This window comes from Chiloscyllium plagiosum, chromosome 2 (genome assembly GCF_004010195.1).
Source record: "Chiloscyllium plagiosum isolate BGI_BamShark_2017 chromosome 2, ASM401019v2, whole genome shotgun sequence".
In the NCBI taxonomy this organism is placed as follows: domain Eukaryota; kingdom Metazoa; phylum Chordata; class Chondrichthyes; order Orectolobiformes; family Hemiscylliidae; genus Chiloscyllium; species Chiloscyllium plagiosum.
Genome location: NC_057711.1, coordinates 7,799,443 through 7,815,506, shown reverse-complemented (window position 1 = coordinate 7,815,506; position 16,064 = coordinate 7,799,443). Strand labels below are relative to the sequence as shown.

The 16,064-nt window shown below is 40.4% G+C and overlaps 1 protein-coding gene across 5 annotated transcripts in view; it reads left to right on the top strand.

The window, feature by feature from the left end:
* Nucleotides 1-16,064, top strand: part of clcn3 (chloride channel 3) — a 151,385-nt gene that overhangs the window by 33,597 nt on the left and 101,724 nt on the right. Inside the window, exon 1 of one of the 5 annotated variants that reach the window (XM_043703449.1) lies at nucleotides 7,808-8,017. The exons of 3 other annotated variants lie outside the window; for them this stretch is intronic. In XM_043703449.1, coding sequence (XP_043559384.1) covers nucleotides 7,933-8,017 — 85 coding nt within the window. In that variant the 5' untranslated portion in view covers nucleotides 7,808-7,932. Of the gene's footprint in view, nucleotides 1-7,807; nucleotides 8,018-16,064 lie in introns of those variants that run through there. One more of the 5 variants, XM_043703476.1, reaches the window with a different exon arrangement.

The following is a 16,064-nucleotide window of genomic DNA, read 5'->3' as shown; positions in this document are numbered from 1 at the left end:
CAAGTGTGAGGTTGTCCATTTTGGGAGGACAAATAAGAATGCGGAATACAGGGTTAACGGTAGGGTTCTTAGTAAGGAGGAGGGGCAGAGGGATCTTGGGGTCGATGTTCATAGCTCTTTGAAAGTTGCCACTCAGGTGGATAGAGCTTGTAAGAAGGCCTATGGTGTATTAGCGTTCATTCGCAGAGAGATTGAATTCAAGAGTTGTGAAGTGATGTTGAGCTGTACAGGACCTTGGTAAGGCCACGTTTGGAGTACTGTGTGCAGTTCTGGTCGCCTCATTTTAGGAAAGATGTGGAAGCTTTGGAGAGGGTGCAGAGGAGATTTACCAGGATGTTGCCTGGAATGGGGAATAGGTCGTACGAGGATAGGTTGAGAGTGCTAGCCCTTTTCTCATTGGAACGACGAAGGATGAGGGGTGACTTGATAGAGGTTTATAAGATGACCAGGGGAATAGATAGAGTAAACAGTCAGACACTTTTTCCCTGGGTACAACAGAGTGTTACAAGGGGACATAAATTTAAGGTGAGGGGTGGAAGGTATAGGGGGGATATCAGGGAGTGGTGGGGGCATGGAATGCGCTGCCTGTGGGAGTGGCAGAGTCAGAATCGTTGGTGACCTTTAAGCGGCAATTGGATAGGTACATGGATAGGTGCTTAAGCTAGGACAAATGTGCAGCACATTATCGTGGGCCGAAGGGCCTGTTCTGTGCTGTATTGTTCTATGTTCTAAAGGTTTCATTGCTTGAGTTAGCTGCATTTGAATCCCATTGACTAGTCTGTGTCCAGTGACACCTGTCTGCATGTGCAAACATACCAGATAAAATAATGTGGGACACTTCATATCTTTTTTCCTTCATTACTTAGGCTGAAGTGTTTTTTGTTTTTTTGTTTCAAAATTTATCTTTGGAGAAAGTGCATGTGCATTCGGTTATTTAGGATGAAAATATATGCTTCACACCATCTTAATCAGATTTGGATCTTTTGACAACTTTTGAAATTTAAAAAAATCAATTTTGTTAATGATTTGAAGGTTTTTTTATGCTCATTTTAGCAAATTTAAATGTTTTACAGTTATGACCAATGGAGTGGTAAGACGAGAGGGCTCTGGGGTACTTTGTCAACCGTGTTGGCCAACTATAAAAAGTATGCATTATGTCACATTAATATTATGGAACAGGCATCTCAGTGGCCTACAGGAAGCACATGGTGCAAGAAAGAGAGAGGGAGAGAGAGAAAGAAACCCACATTGCTAACTGACAGAGTTAGCAGTTACTGCCTTTGCTGATGAATTCATGTATTGCTGGGCGGAGGAGTGTGTCTGGGAAAATTAAAAAAACAGTGAAATTCACAACTGATCTTGGAGGAACCTATTTGGGAGAGGTCACAGCACAGAAGCAGTTAAGCGGATTTTAAGCATGGTCTTAAAATAAGTCTGTAGTAGTGAGTAGAGTTGATCCTTTCTTGATCATATGTTTTATTAAGCTATGTCTCTTGATTAAACTTAAAATATAAGCCATAAGTATTAATTTAACCTGGAGCAATCTTTTGTCATAGAGTCCTCGAGATGTACAGCATTGAAACAGACCCTTTGGTCCAACCCGTCCATGACGACCAGATATCCCAACCCAATCTAGTCCCACCTGCCATCACCCGGCCCATATACCTCCAAACCCTTCCTATTCATATACACACCCAAATGCATCTTAAATGTTGCAATTGTACCAGCCTCCACCACTTCCTCTGGCAGCTCATTCCATGCACGTAGAGGAATAAGACAGTGCTATTTTCTGGGTCTGTAGATTGAAAGAAGTAAAATGGCCCTTAGTAGAGTAATATGCTCTTCTTGGTGGATGTGGGAGTTTAAGAAGAGTTTACGGATTATTGAAGATCATATCTGCAATAGTGCTGTTGGTTGCGACTCCTATCCAATCGAATGGATTAGTTGGATAGGCAGTTAGAGGCAGTGAGGAATTTATAAATGCAAGGGGATGTGATGGATGGCAGTTATAGGAAGAGGGGAAGTCTCAGATACAGTCACATAGATGGCTTAACTCTAGGAAAGGTAAGATGGGTAGGCAGGTAGTGCAGGAGTCTTCTATGGCTATCCCCATTTCAAACAAGTATGTTGTTTTGAAAAATGTAGTGGGTGAAGGATTCTCAGGAGAACGTAGCACGAACAGCCATGTTTCTGGTACAGAGACCGGCTCTAATGTAATGAGAGGTACGTTGGGTTCCAAGAGACCAATTGTGTTAGGGGACTCTCTAGTCTGAGGTACAAACAGATGTTTCTGTGGCCAGTAGCAAAAAATCAGAATGGTGTGTTGCTTCCCTGGTACCTGGAGCAAGGCTGTCTCAGAGAGGATGTGGAATGTTCTCACGGGGGAGAGGGGCCAGTAGGAGGTCATTGTACACATTGAAACCAACGACATAGGAAGGGAAAAGGTTGAGATTCTGAAGGGAGATTACAGAGTTAGGCAGGAATTTAAAATGAGGTCCTCGAGTGTAGTAATATCTGGATTACTCCCGGTGCTACGAGCTAGTGAGGGCAGGATTAGGAGGATAGAGCAGATGAATGCATGGCTGAGGAGCTGATGTGTGGGAGAAGGATTCACATTTTTGGATCAGTGGAATCTCTTTTGGGATAGATGTGACCTGTACAAGAAGGACGGATTGCACCTAAATTGGAAGGGGACTAATACTGGAAGGGAGTTTCGCTAGAGCTGCTCGGGAGGATTTAAACTAGTAAGGTGCGGGGCTGGGACCCAGGGAGATAGTAAGGAAATAAATCAATCTGAGACTGGTACAGTTAAGAACAAAGGCGAGTCAAACAGTCAGGGCAGGCAGGGACAAAGCAGAGAACAAGATAGGGTTTATAAATTAAACTGCATTTATTTCAATGCAAGCGGCCTAACACGGAAGGTAGATGAACTCAGGGCATGGTTAGGAACATGGGACTGGGATATCATAGCAATTACAGAACATGGCTCAGGGATGTACAGGATACAAATGCAACAGGAAGGATAGAAAGAGAGGAGGGGGAAATGGCATTTTTGTTTCGGGATAGCATTACAACTGTGTTGAAGGAGGATATTCCCGGAAATACATCCAGGGAAGTTATTTGGGTGGAACTGAGAAACAAGAAGGGGATGATCACCTAATTGGGATTGTATTATAGACCCCCTAATAGTCAGAGGGAAATTGAGAAACTAATTTGTAAGGAGATTTCAGCTATCTGTAAGAATAATAGGGTGGTTATAACTTTCACTTTCCAAACATAGATTGGAACTGCCATAGTGTTAAGGATTTCGATGGAGAGGAATTTAAGTGTGTGAAAATTTTCTGATTCAGTATGTCGATGTACCTACTTGAGAAGGTATAAAACTTGACCTATTCTTGGGAAATCAGACCAGGTAGGTGACTGAGGTGAGAGTGGGGGAGCACTTCGGGGCCAGCGACCATAATTCTATTAGATTTAAAATAGTAATGGAAAAAAATAGACCAGATCTAAAAGTTGAAGTTCTAAATTGGAGGAAGGCCAATTTTGGCAGTAGTAGGCAAGAACTTTCGAAAGCTGATAGGGGGCAGATGTTCGCTGGTAAAGGGACGGCTGGAAAATGGGAAGCCTTCAGAAATGAGGTAATGAGAGGCTAGAGACAGTACATTCCAATTAGGTTGATAGGAAAGGCTGATAGGTTTAGGGAATGCTGGATTACTTAAAAAAAAGTTGAGGGCTTGGTTAAGAAAAAGAAGGAAGCATGTGTCAGGTATAAACAGGATAGATCGAGTGTATCCTTAGAGTATAAAGGCAGTAGGAGTATACTTAAGAGAGAAATCAGGAGGGCAGAAAAGGGACATGAGATAGAACATAGAACATAGAAGAATACAGTGCAGTACAGGCCCTTTGGCCCTCGATGTTGCGCCGATCCAAGCCCACCTAAACTACACTAGCCCACTATCCTCCATATGCCTATCCAATGCCCGCTTAAATGCCCATAAAGAGGGAGAGTCCACCACTGCTACTGGCAGGGCATTCCATGAACTTACGACTCGCTGAGTGAAGAACCTACCCCTAACTTCAGTCCTATATCTACCCCCCCTTAATTTAAAGCTATGCCCCCTTGTAATACCCGACTCCATACGCGGGAAAAGGTTCACACTGTCAACCCTGTCTAACCCCCTAATCATCTTGTACACCTCAATCAAGTCACCCCTAAACCTTCTTTTCTCTAATGAAAACAGCAAACAGATAGCTTTGGCAAGTCGAGTTGAGAAGAATCCAAAGGGATTTTACAAATGCATTAAGAACAAAAGGGTAACTAGGGAGAGAATAGGGTCCCTCAAAGATCACAAGGCAGCCTTTGTATGGAGCTGCAGGCGACGGGGCAGATACTAAACAAGAATTTTGTGTCAGTCTTACCGTGGAAAAGGACTTGGAAAACATAGAATGTAGGGAAATAGATGGTGACATCTTGAAAAATATCCATATTACACAGGAGGAAGTGCTGAATGTCTTGAAATGCATAAAAGTGGATAAATCTCTGGGACTTGATCAGGTGCATCCTAGACTCTGGAAAGATGGGAAGTGATTGTTGCGCCTCTTACTGAGAGATTTGTATTATTGATCGTCACAGGTGAGGTGCTGGAAGGCTGGAGGTTGGCTAACGCGGTGCCACTGTTTAAGAAAGGTGGTAAGGACAAGCCAGGAAACTGTAGACCAGTGAGCCTGACGTCGATGGTGGGCAAGTTGTTGGAGGGAATCCTGAGGGACAGGATGTACATGTATTTGGAAAGGCAAGGACTGATTAGGGATAGTCAACATGGCTTTGCGCGTGGGAAATCATGTCTCACAAACTTGATGGAGTTTTTTGAAGAAGTAACAAAGAGGATTATTGAGGGCAAAGTGGTTGATGTGATCTATGTGGACTTCAATAAGGTATTTGACAAGGTTCCCCATGGGAGATTGGTGAGCAAGGTTAGATATTATGGAATACAGGGTGAACTCGCCATTTGGATACAGAACTCAAAGGTAAAAGACAGAGGGTGGTGTTGGAGGAGGGTTGTTTTTCAGACTGGAGGCCTGTGACCAGTGGAGTGCCACAAGGATCGGTGTTGGGTCCACTACTACTTCATTTATATAAATGATTTGGATGTGAGCGAAAGAGGTATAGTTAGTAAGTTTGCAGATGACAGCAAAATTGGAGGTGTAGTGGACAGCGAAGAAAGTTACTTCACATTACAGTGGGATCTTGATCAGATGGGCCAATGGGCTGAGAAGTGGCAGATGGAGTTTAAATCAGATAAATGTGAGGTGCTGCATTTTGGAAAAGCAAATCTTAGCAGGTCTTATACACTTAATGGTAAGGTCCTAGGGAGTGTTACTGAACAGAGACCTTGGCGTGCAGGTTCATAGCTCTTTGAAAGTAGAGTCACAGATAGTGAAGAAGGCATTTGGTATGCTTTCCTTTATCGGTCAGAGTATTGAGTACGGGAGTTGGGAGGTCATGTTGTGGCTGTTCAGGACATTGGTTAGACCAGTGTTGGAATATCGGAAAGATGTTGTGAAACTTGAAAGGGTTCTGAAAAGATTTGCAAGGATGTTGCCAAGGTTGGAGGATTTGAGCTATAGGGAGAGGCTGAATAGATTCGGCCTGTTTCCCCTGGAGACTCGAAGGCTTAGGGGGTGACCTGATAGAAGTTTATAAAATCATGAGGGGCATGGATAGGATAATCGACGAGGTAATTTCCTTGGAGTGGGGGAGTCCAGAACTAGAGGGCATAGGTTTGGGGTGAGAGGGAAAAGATACAAAAGAAACCTAAGGGGCAACTTTTTCACGCAGTGGGTGGTACGTATATGGAATGAGCTGCCTGAGAACGTGGTGGAGGCTAGTACAATTGAAACATTTAAAAGGTATTTGGATGGGTATATGAATAGGAAGAGTTTGGACGGATAAGGGCCAGGTGCTGGCAGGTGGGACTAGATTGGGTTGGGACATCTGTTCGGCATGGATGAGTGGACCGAAGCGTCTGTTTCCATGCTGTACATCTCTATGACTCTACGTAAAGAACACTAACGTGGGAAACAACTTGTGAAGAAATAACACCCAAGCTGCAGTTATATCAGGAGGGCTAACATCTGTCATTCAACCTTTGCATGTGTGCTTTGACCAACCTATTCAAGGATCATGTCCATGAAGATTGGAATAGGTGATTGGTTGACAGGCGGGGAACAATTTTCAGTGTTGAAGTACATGTGGTACCTCGATTGATGTTCACTCACTTCACCTGATGAAGGGGATGCGATCCGAAAGCTTGTGATTTCAAATAAACCTGTTGGACTATAGCCTGGTGTTCTGTGACTTGGTCTACCCTAGTCAACATTGGCACCTCCATATAATGTCCTTTCAGCAAGGAAGTCTACTGTCCTTACTGGTCCATGTGTGACTCCAGACTCAGGAATGCGGTTGACTTTTAACTGCTTTTCAGGCAATTCAGGATTGGTAATAAATACTAACCGAGCCAGTGATGTTCACTTCTCGTGAACAAATTAAAAAAGATGAATGCACACTACTGATATCATATGATATCATATGAAATCCCTACAGAGTGGAAACAGGCCCTTAGGCCCAACAACAGTAACCCACCCAGACCCATTCCCCTAAGCTATTGTCCCATATTTATTTCTGACTAATGCACCTAGCCTTGCACATCCCTGAACACTGGGCAATTTAGCGTGGTCAATTCATCTAACCTGCACATCTTTGCATTGTGGGAGGAAACCGGAGCACTCTGAGCATCATGCAGACAAGGGGAGTATGTGCAAATTCCACACAGACAGTCCTCTGAGATTGGAATCAAATCTGGGTCCCTGGTGCTGTGAGGCAGCAGTACTAACCACTGAGCCACCATGCTGCCCCAACAGATGATTTGAAAACTATAGCATATTCAATTCATTGGATCTAAAGGGTGATGATTTGATGTAGAGGGATTATTCTGAAATCTAAAACACCTCACCTGATCTGGGTGAGATCTTTATGATGATGACACAGTGATTCAGTAAATTCAAAGTATTCTTTATCATGAATACCATGGACAGTGAATTTGATGGTTTTTAAAATATTTGGATTGCAATTCAAGGTACGTTGCAGAAATCACACATCATGGCAGGTGGGACAAATTGAGTTGAGATATCTGGTCGGGTTGGACTGAAGGGTCTGTGTCCATGCTGTACATCTCTATGACTCTATGTTCTGTTGCTTTAATTTGAATTAGCAGTGTTATATTTTTCCACATTTCAAAGTGGCAGCTCATGCTTTAGACTTGGCATATGAATCATAGTTTTGGAAAGATTTTCCAGATTTTGAAGGTTATCTTCGCAGACCACAATATATGGTCATTTGCCTTGTGTTCCTTGGCTGTGATACATCCTGACACACTTCATAAAATTTTCATGACATGCTTTTCTTTCTGTTTCTAACTTCATCTTTCCCTTTTTTTTCAATCTTTCTTTTTTTCTCGAGCTATTAGTTTTTATAAGTCAGGGCCATAATGAAATTATGAGTTAAACAAGGTTTTTCTGTGTATTTAGTAATATCATTCTTTTGACAGTAGAATGTTAGTTCTCCACTATTTAGGAAAAGGTTACCTACCTAAATTGGAGCTGTCACCTTCAAAAAGATTAGCTGGCAGTGCATTTAGTCTGCTGTTAAGCTTCTGTGTCAGAGCTGGTAACCAGTAGCAACATAACAGCAATTTCCTGTTGCTTGCATCAGTTTCCTGTTGCTTACATAGCCTATCATAGGATCAGCTTTGTGCACCAGGCTGCATGCAAACACAGTCTGTCTTTTGCTGAGCAAACATGGCAGCTCTGCTGCTGTGCAGGTTGAGAGAGTAATGTGACAAATTTGCAGTTCAACTAACTTCTTGATATCATATGGATATGCCATCTGACCCTTACTTACCTTATGATGGTGGTGGTGGGAGAGACTCTATTCCTTTGCAAGAGATGCATAAAAGGGGTGAGTACTATTTCCAAGGCTATTTATCGCTGGTCTTTAGTAAACGAGGGAAGGTGCACTTGAAAGGTAGTATGATACCCTTGTTTTGAAGGAGTGTCAGACTTTAAGATTCTTACTGTTCTACTGATCCATTTTGATAGCTTTGTTTTGTTTTTCAATTAGAATTATTTTCACATTCCTTTGCCTTTCTGCTTCTACAGATTCCCATTTTGATATTGTGAATGGTTTAGTCCTAACAGATCACGCTGGTCAGTTAGTGACACCATCTGTACTGTAGGTAATATAGACAGATGCTGCTTTAATTCTTCAACACTTTCTGCTTAAATGAATCCTCTAGATGAAATTTAACATGTCAGATAAGAAATTTCACTGTGATAGAAATATTTGTAAGGATATATGTATGTGTAAAATATATATTAAAAACATGAAAAGTCTTTGTGACATATGTCCTGTTCATATTAATAATGTGCTGTTGTTTTAAATTGTGTTCAGTGTAAGGCATTTTAAACACTGGACTGAAACTGTTTCACAAAGAAATCCAATGTTACGTATTAATCTTCGCACTGAAGCTCAGTCTTTCTCTCTCCTCATTCCACCTCCCCCACAGCAATGAATCTTGGTTTCATTCCAGAGGTTAAGAATTCAGTTCGTAGTTGCAGTATAAGGTGTGCCTACTAGAGTCATGCAGTTTTTCTCCCTCTGTTAATTCTTTTTTTTAATGACGCATAAGCAGCATCATTCTTAGCTTGATATTGCGGATTTATGCAGGGTTAATTCAAAACTGCTCCGGTACAAATGACGCAGCCTTGTTTGCAGCATATGGTGACTTAACAATAGTTATTTATGGTTCAAGGCATGATGCATTGTAAAGTTCAGATCTTGACACTATTCGTTTTTCATGCCTTATTGTAGTGGAGAAAATCTTCTATTTGATGAATAGCATGTACTCCTGTTCATGTACTCAAACTGCATGTCTGCCTCTTTCATTTAGAGAAACTTACAATAAATTTGATGTCACATTTCAGTGATCCAGTTTATTGACCTGCAATATGCTGAACAGTTCAATGCTAACAATGGGAAGAGAAATAGATTGTTTTTTGGTTTTGTTATTTTCCACCAGCATGCTGTTTTCTGATTATTGTAAGAAGCTTTTTGGTATTTTCTGCATTTCTTCAATGGTTGATGTTTTATTTGGTTATTTTATTTCCCTCGAGTATGCAAACATTATATTTTAGTTTGCAGCAATCTTTTCCTGTGCTGAGTTTTGAATGTTAGTGGCAGAATTGGGCCATATATCAGTTGAACTAAATACTGTTTTCTGCGTGATTCTTTCAGACCTTTGTTGTACAGTATCAACGTTTGGATAAGCATAATTCTGTTAATTTATGGAATTTAAAATGTTTCCTTTGAAGTAATGATTGATCAGTTAATTAATTGAAACAAAAGTTTTTTTACTAACAGATATTCAAGTACATTAGTATCTGACGTGCAAAATGTTGATTGGTTGCCATTGCAGCACCAGCGTAAGAATCATGAGGTGCCACTCCCCACTTATTTTGTAACATATACTGCTTTTATAAAAGTTTCTTCATAAAACCAAATATTTGTAATGGTTTGTTTGCCTGTGACTATGGCTTTACAGACTAGATGAGTCAAGGAAGGACTTTGATCCTTCCTTGAATAAGAGTTGTAGGTTACTTTTTATTCCTATTACATCAGGCCTTACTAAAGTTTTGGTAAGTACGAGGGAGCAATTATTTAATTGCGTGCCCTTACTCCCATTACCCTGAATCAAAAGTGTGTGCCAATGTAAGTTCTGTTCAGTTTTCTAACTTGTATATTTTCTATTGGTTAAAAAACTGACATAAAAGCTAATGAATGCCTTTGTTGGAATATAGGGGTGATTATATTTTGATAAGGATCTCACCAGTATATGCGATCTAATTTATCTTGAAGCCACAAAATAGTCTTCCCATTCAAATAGTTTGAAATGTAGGCTTTCTATATACGTTCAGTGGATATTCTTTTTGATTATGATGAACTTGAATTTATAATAGATCAGCAGTAATTATGTCTTAGACTTTAAAATTCTGATTGCATCCTTCAAAGAAATGCCATATGTTAAGGGTTATAATAGTATGAATAGTGCAAGGGAAGTGGAATTTCAGGTCAGTTCATTGATTTTATACGAGTTTCCATTTGTGAGGATAGAACAGAGCATCTTGTACAAGGAAGGAAAATCATTTGCAGGCCATTTTTGGATTCTCTCATTTAAGTGCATGAGTGTGGATGTTAGAGGTTACTGTTAGTTTTAGAGTATGAATGGTGTACACTGTTTCGACATCGTGACAACAAGAGATTGTGAGCCATGCAATCTTTTTCAGTGACCTGAGAAAATATTAAAGCACAAAGTCACCTAAGAACACAATTATACTAATTTCTTTCCTCTATCTACTTTCTTTTTCCATTGATCATGCTGGAGTAGTGTCTTGACTTAGTGTAACACCAGCTGGTTACTTTTATATACTAATATTTACTGTTTGATTTATTGCTTTTACCGATACAACTCATTATATGATTGTTTTGCAGGATTATTAAATATTCTGCTATGCCTATATCAAAACAAAAAGTTAAAAGTCATACATATTCCGACAGCTTTGTTTGGAAGCACTAGCTTTCAGAGCACTGCTCCTTCATGAGGTGGCTTTGGAAGGGGATCATAAGACACAGAATTTATATCAAAAGATTTATAGTAAAATCTCAAGTCAAACATGACCAAGAGGGAAATATATATTTGACTGCATTTTCACCAAATTACCTTCTGCAGCAACATCAGTCTGTGACGACAGTATTTTTCGGAGTGCCCATCACACTTTGTTGTGGGGGCAAAGTTGTATCTTCACATGGAGGCTATCCTCCATAAAGTGGCAAAAGTAAAAATTAGGATACATTGGCAAGCCATTGCAAAACAGAGTTCTGTGAAGATTGACATGTTGGATGACCAGTGTCAGGAGTCTGGAGGAGAAGCAGTTGAAAATGAGTTCATGTGATAAGAACTTCCAAAAATGTCCAGCAGAGTCAGCACTGTTCTGTAGATTGTTAGAAAGGCATCAACAGTAGTCCCATCATGTGCCAAAAATATAGGGACAACAATTTGGAGATATCAAGATAGTGGCGGGAGACGAGGGGTGTAGGTGTGTTGCATGCAGTGCAATATGATGGATTGTTACAAGAACAAATAAAAACTTTCTCACCATATTTTTCCAGTTTTAATTGAGAGAGTGCTCTTTGTTATGGAGACTGAGATAGCAATGGCCTTAGATGCTCATGTGAATGGACAGCACTGCTCCTGAAAGTGTTTGTTTATTTAGTCGGGGACACAAGTTGGATTTTCAGTAACGACGTTAATAAGAAGGACTAAACCAGGATGAAAATTAATCATCTCATGCATATACGCTTACAGAGGTGCATCCGTATTTTGAGAGATTTGTTGCTGAACACTGGCAGCAATTTCATGTTAAGATAATTTAAAATAATAAATAGTTATGTAACTAATTTACATATGGAGAAACTATTTTTCAGTAACTCTGTTGAATTATTATAGTGGAGGAGGGGATCTTGGAATCAAGAAATACCAAATTACTTGATCTTGAATATGTGATGATATGAAATGTACATATAACTTCTTTATTGATTATTAAGTTGAAAAGTAGATTGGTTACCTTGTCCAACCAGTTTGCACCTTCCTCATCCAACAGAAAGCTACTGTTGGGCATCTCCACATTTAGTGTAACCTGTGTTAGTAGATGAGTGAAGTGTAAAGAATCAAACTTGGAACTAGTAGCCCCAATATTACCTAATCCTGGTCTCTGCTTTTCATTAGAAGTGCTGCAAATGAACAGCTTAAACGTTTCTTCTCACAACTTTCCGAGTGTTGGATAATGTACATTTGCTTCTACTATGGCAGTATGTTATTGTAGCTTCAAGTAGAATTATTTCTGTTTGAAAGCCAGAGAAAGCTGATGGCTTTCAATACTCAATTAATTATGAGTCAGGTAATCGATCTTTCAGAAAGCACACTTATATGGATTATTGAAATATCAGTGCTGAATTAGCCTGTGAATTATTGATAATTCAGTTGTAGTAAACTGGCATAACATACAGTAGTGTTAATATGTGCACAGAAAAATCTGCCTTACATATAGACCAGTTTATTCTTTCATGAGTATATTGTGAGATGCATGAAGAGCTTTGATAGTCGGTCTAGCACTAAATGTTTCCTGTACGTTACCCTTCAAAGCTCTGATTTGTACTTACAGCTTAAAGCAGCTTCATGGTTGTTTTGAAACATTAAACTCCATCGAGGTTAAATTGGATTACTTTGTGTTGACATGCACATTACAAAATCTTTTGAATTTTAAACAAGACCTTTTAATGTTTCATGTTTCTAATAAATGGTTGCTGATTTCTAACTTTTATCAGTCTTGTTGTAAATTATGATGTACAGAGTAGTCCCTGAATTTGCCTGCTTTGCAAAATTAATTAAAAGCTCAGTATGCTGTATGATTTAAAAAATATATTTGTGTGATATTCATGTATATTGTGTACCAGCCCACAAGAATGCTCACAGAAGTTTTTTCTGCAACTTTGTCTTTTGGGTAAACCAGCCAGCTCCTTTCCACGAGAAATAATTTTAGTTTGTGCTTGATTTATTGTGTCCACTCCAGTTTTCTTTGTTTCTCTCAAGTGTTACTTTTGCCTATTAATAATACCATCACATTAAATTTGCTAGTGAACAAAAGAGGAGGGGCGATGAAGGTAATTTCTTATTCAGTGAGTTCTGAGGGGGGACACTCTGCTTGAAATGAAATTGTAAGCAGTTTCATTGGTAATTTTCAAATGGATATTGGATAAGCACTTGGAAGTGAAGAGTTTCTAAAGCAATTAGAACAAAATACATAGTCTTCAAAGAGCTGACAAGAGTTTAGGAGTTGTGCTGCTTGGTATTATTCGTTGGATAGTTGGTCAACGTGTCACATGAACCATTTCAATGCTAAATAATCTTCAAAATAGAACATATAGAACAATACAGCACAGAACAGGTGGTTCGGCCCTCGATGTTGCGCCAACCTGTGAACTAATCTAAGCCCATCCCCCTACACTATTCCATCATCATCCATGTGTTTATCCAAGGATTGTTTAAATGTCCCGAATATGACTGAGTTAAGTACGTTGGCAGGCAGGGCATTCCATGCCCTTACCATTCTCTGAGTAAAGAACCTGCCTCCGACATCTGTCTTAAATCTATCACCTTTCAGTTTGTAGCTATGCCCCCTCGAACAAGCTGACATCATCATCCTGGAAAAAGACTTTCACTGTCTATCCTATCTAATCCTGTGATCATCTTGTATGTCTTTATCAAATCCCCCCCCCAGCCGCCTTCTCTCCAATGAGAACAGACTGAAGTCTCTCAGCCTTTCCTCGTAAGAGCTTCCCTCCAGACCAGGCAACATCCTGGTAAATCTCCTCTGCACCTTTTCCAATATTTCCACATCCTTCCTGTCATTGGGCGACCAGAACTGTACACAATATTCCAAGTGCGGCCGCACTTGCTTTTTGTATAGTTGCAGCATGAACATAGTTGTGTAGGCCACTGACTTCTTAATGGATAAGCATGATTTTTGATGTCCGAGCTTCTTTCCAGTCAACCCAATTGATTGATTTTTTTTTCAAAATTTACTGAACAATTAGAATGAGGTTTGAGAGAAGTTTGTAAACAAGTCTGCTTTTGAAGACATTACTGTTGAATCTGAAAAATACTTTTCAAGGAATTTCTACAAATTCTCTAGGTACTTGTGGAAAGTCCTAATTAGAAGTTGCTTTGTATTATATTTGTTGTTAATTTCAGCAAGATCTAGCTATTGTTTTAGAAATTGGATCTGGCAGAGCAGACTTGATCAGCTGAATGTCTAGATTAGAGTGGTGCTGGAAAAGCACAGTAGGTCAGGCAGCATCCGAGGAGCAGGAAAATCGACGCTTCGGGCGAAAACCCTTCCTGATGAAGGGCTTTCTGATGAAGGGCTTTTGCCCGAAACATCAATTTTTCTGCTCCTTGGATGCTGCCTGACCTGTGCTTTTCCTGCACCACTCTAATCTAGACTCTGATTTCCAGCATCTGCAGTCCTCACTTTTGCTTCGATTGGCCTAATGGCCAACGTCTGTTTGTATGCCTTGTGGTTTATCATCAAAACATTACCTGATAGAATATTCCGTGATGTACACGTTATCCAGTGTAAATATGCAGTGCAAAATTCACTTGCAACTTATAACTTCTGATTTTTAACTTCCATCAATCTATTTTAAGTGAAATTCAGAATGATCAAACTAAGCAAGTTACTTCAAATATGGAGTTCAATTTTTCTCCCATTCCTAAACCATGCATCATCGTTCAGCATTTTGTTATGCTTTTCCCTTAATACAGACACTTAATTTTTGGCGCATCCTTTAAATAACAAAAGTAACTCCTTGAATTTGGCCATTGGTTTAATTGAGTCTGGATTAGAGTGGTGCTGGAAAAGCACAGCAGGTCAGGCAGCATCCAAGGAGCAGGAAAATTGACGTTTGGCAAAAGCCTGCTGTGCTTTTCCAGCACCACTCTAATTCAGACTCTGGTTTCCAGCATCTGCAGTCCTCGTTTTTACCTAATTGGTTTAATTGAGCTCAACATTCCAAAATTAGAAAAAACTGGCTTACAAAAGGACATTTGAGTTTTGAGCTGAAAATGTGTTGCTGGAAAAGCGCAGCAGGTCAGGCAGCATCCAGGGAACAGGAGAATCGACGTTTCGGGCATAAGCCCTTCTTCAGGAATGCTGCCCTGGATGCTGCCTGACCTGCTGCGCTTTTCCAGCAACACATTTTCAGCTCTGATCTCCAGCATCTGCAGACCTCACTTTCTCCTCAAAGACATTTGAGTTTTGTTGATTAGCATTAATGTCCACTGACAGCTGAGCATTGCATGAGCAGTTTTATTAGGACAGGGGAAATAGTTCAGATTTTTTTTACTGAAACTATCCAGACATATTGTAACCCACCTCTGGAGGATGTTGCATTTGAAACCAGGTTTTGTGGCCCAGAGATAAGGAAGGGAAATGGTTTAAGATTTCCAGATCTGATCTCTCACATGTGATTAATGCTAAAAAGGTATGGGTATTCACTTTGGTTCTGATCCCTGTTGTACTCAAATAAACTAGCAGTGCTTAATTAAGGTTAATTAAGGTCACTCTCCTAGTATGCTGCACTTATGAATCCACACCCTATTAGAAGGTGTCTTTGCAATGTTAGAAGGTGCACAGTTGTTTTGGTTTGACAGTATACCTTATTATTTTCAAGAACAGCGTAAAATTTCTGTGCTGTGCCCTGGTTAAACTTTATTGCTCAAGCAGAATCTCAGATAGTTAACTCCAGAGAGTTATGTTTGTCATTTCTCATTATGGGCAAATTGGCTGTTGAGTTCCCTTCATATGTAAACACTCGCAGTAGTATCAAGGGATAAACAGCAATGTGATCCCTCAACCACAAGAACCGACCAAAGCTCTGCAGTGCTGCCACACCCGGTTATGACTAATAGTAGCTGAAAATGTATTGCTGGAAAAGCGCAGCAGGTCAGGCAGCATCCAAGGAGCAGGAGAATCGATGTTTCGGGCATGAGCCCTTCTTCAGGAATGAGGAAAGTGTGCTCAGCAGGCTAAGATAAAAGGTAGGGAGGAGGGACTTGGAGGAGGGGCGTTGGAAATGCGATAGGTGGAAGGAGGTTAAGGTGAGGATGATAGGCCGGAGTAGGGGTGGGGGCTGAGTTAGAGGGTTGGGACTGAGACAAGGTGGGGGGAGGAGAAATGAGGAAACTGGAGAAATCGGAGTTCATCCCTTGTGGTTGGAGGGTTCCTCGGCGGAAGATGAGGCGCTCTTCCTCCAGCCATCATGTTGCTATGGTCTGGCCATGGAGGAGTCCAAGGACCTGCATGTCCTTGGTGGAGTGGGAGGGGGAGTT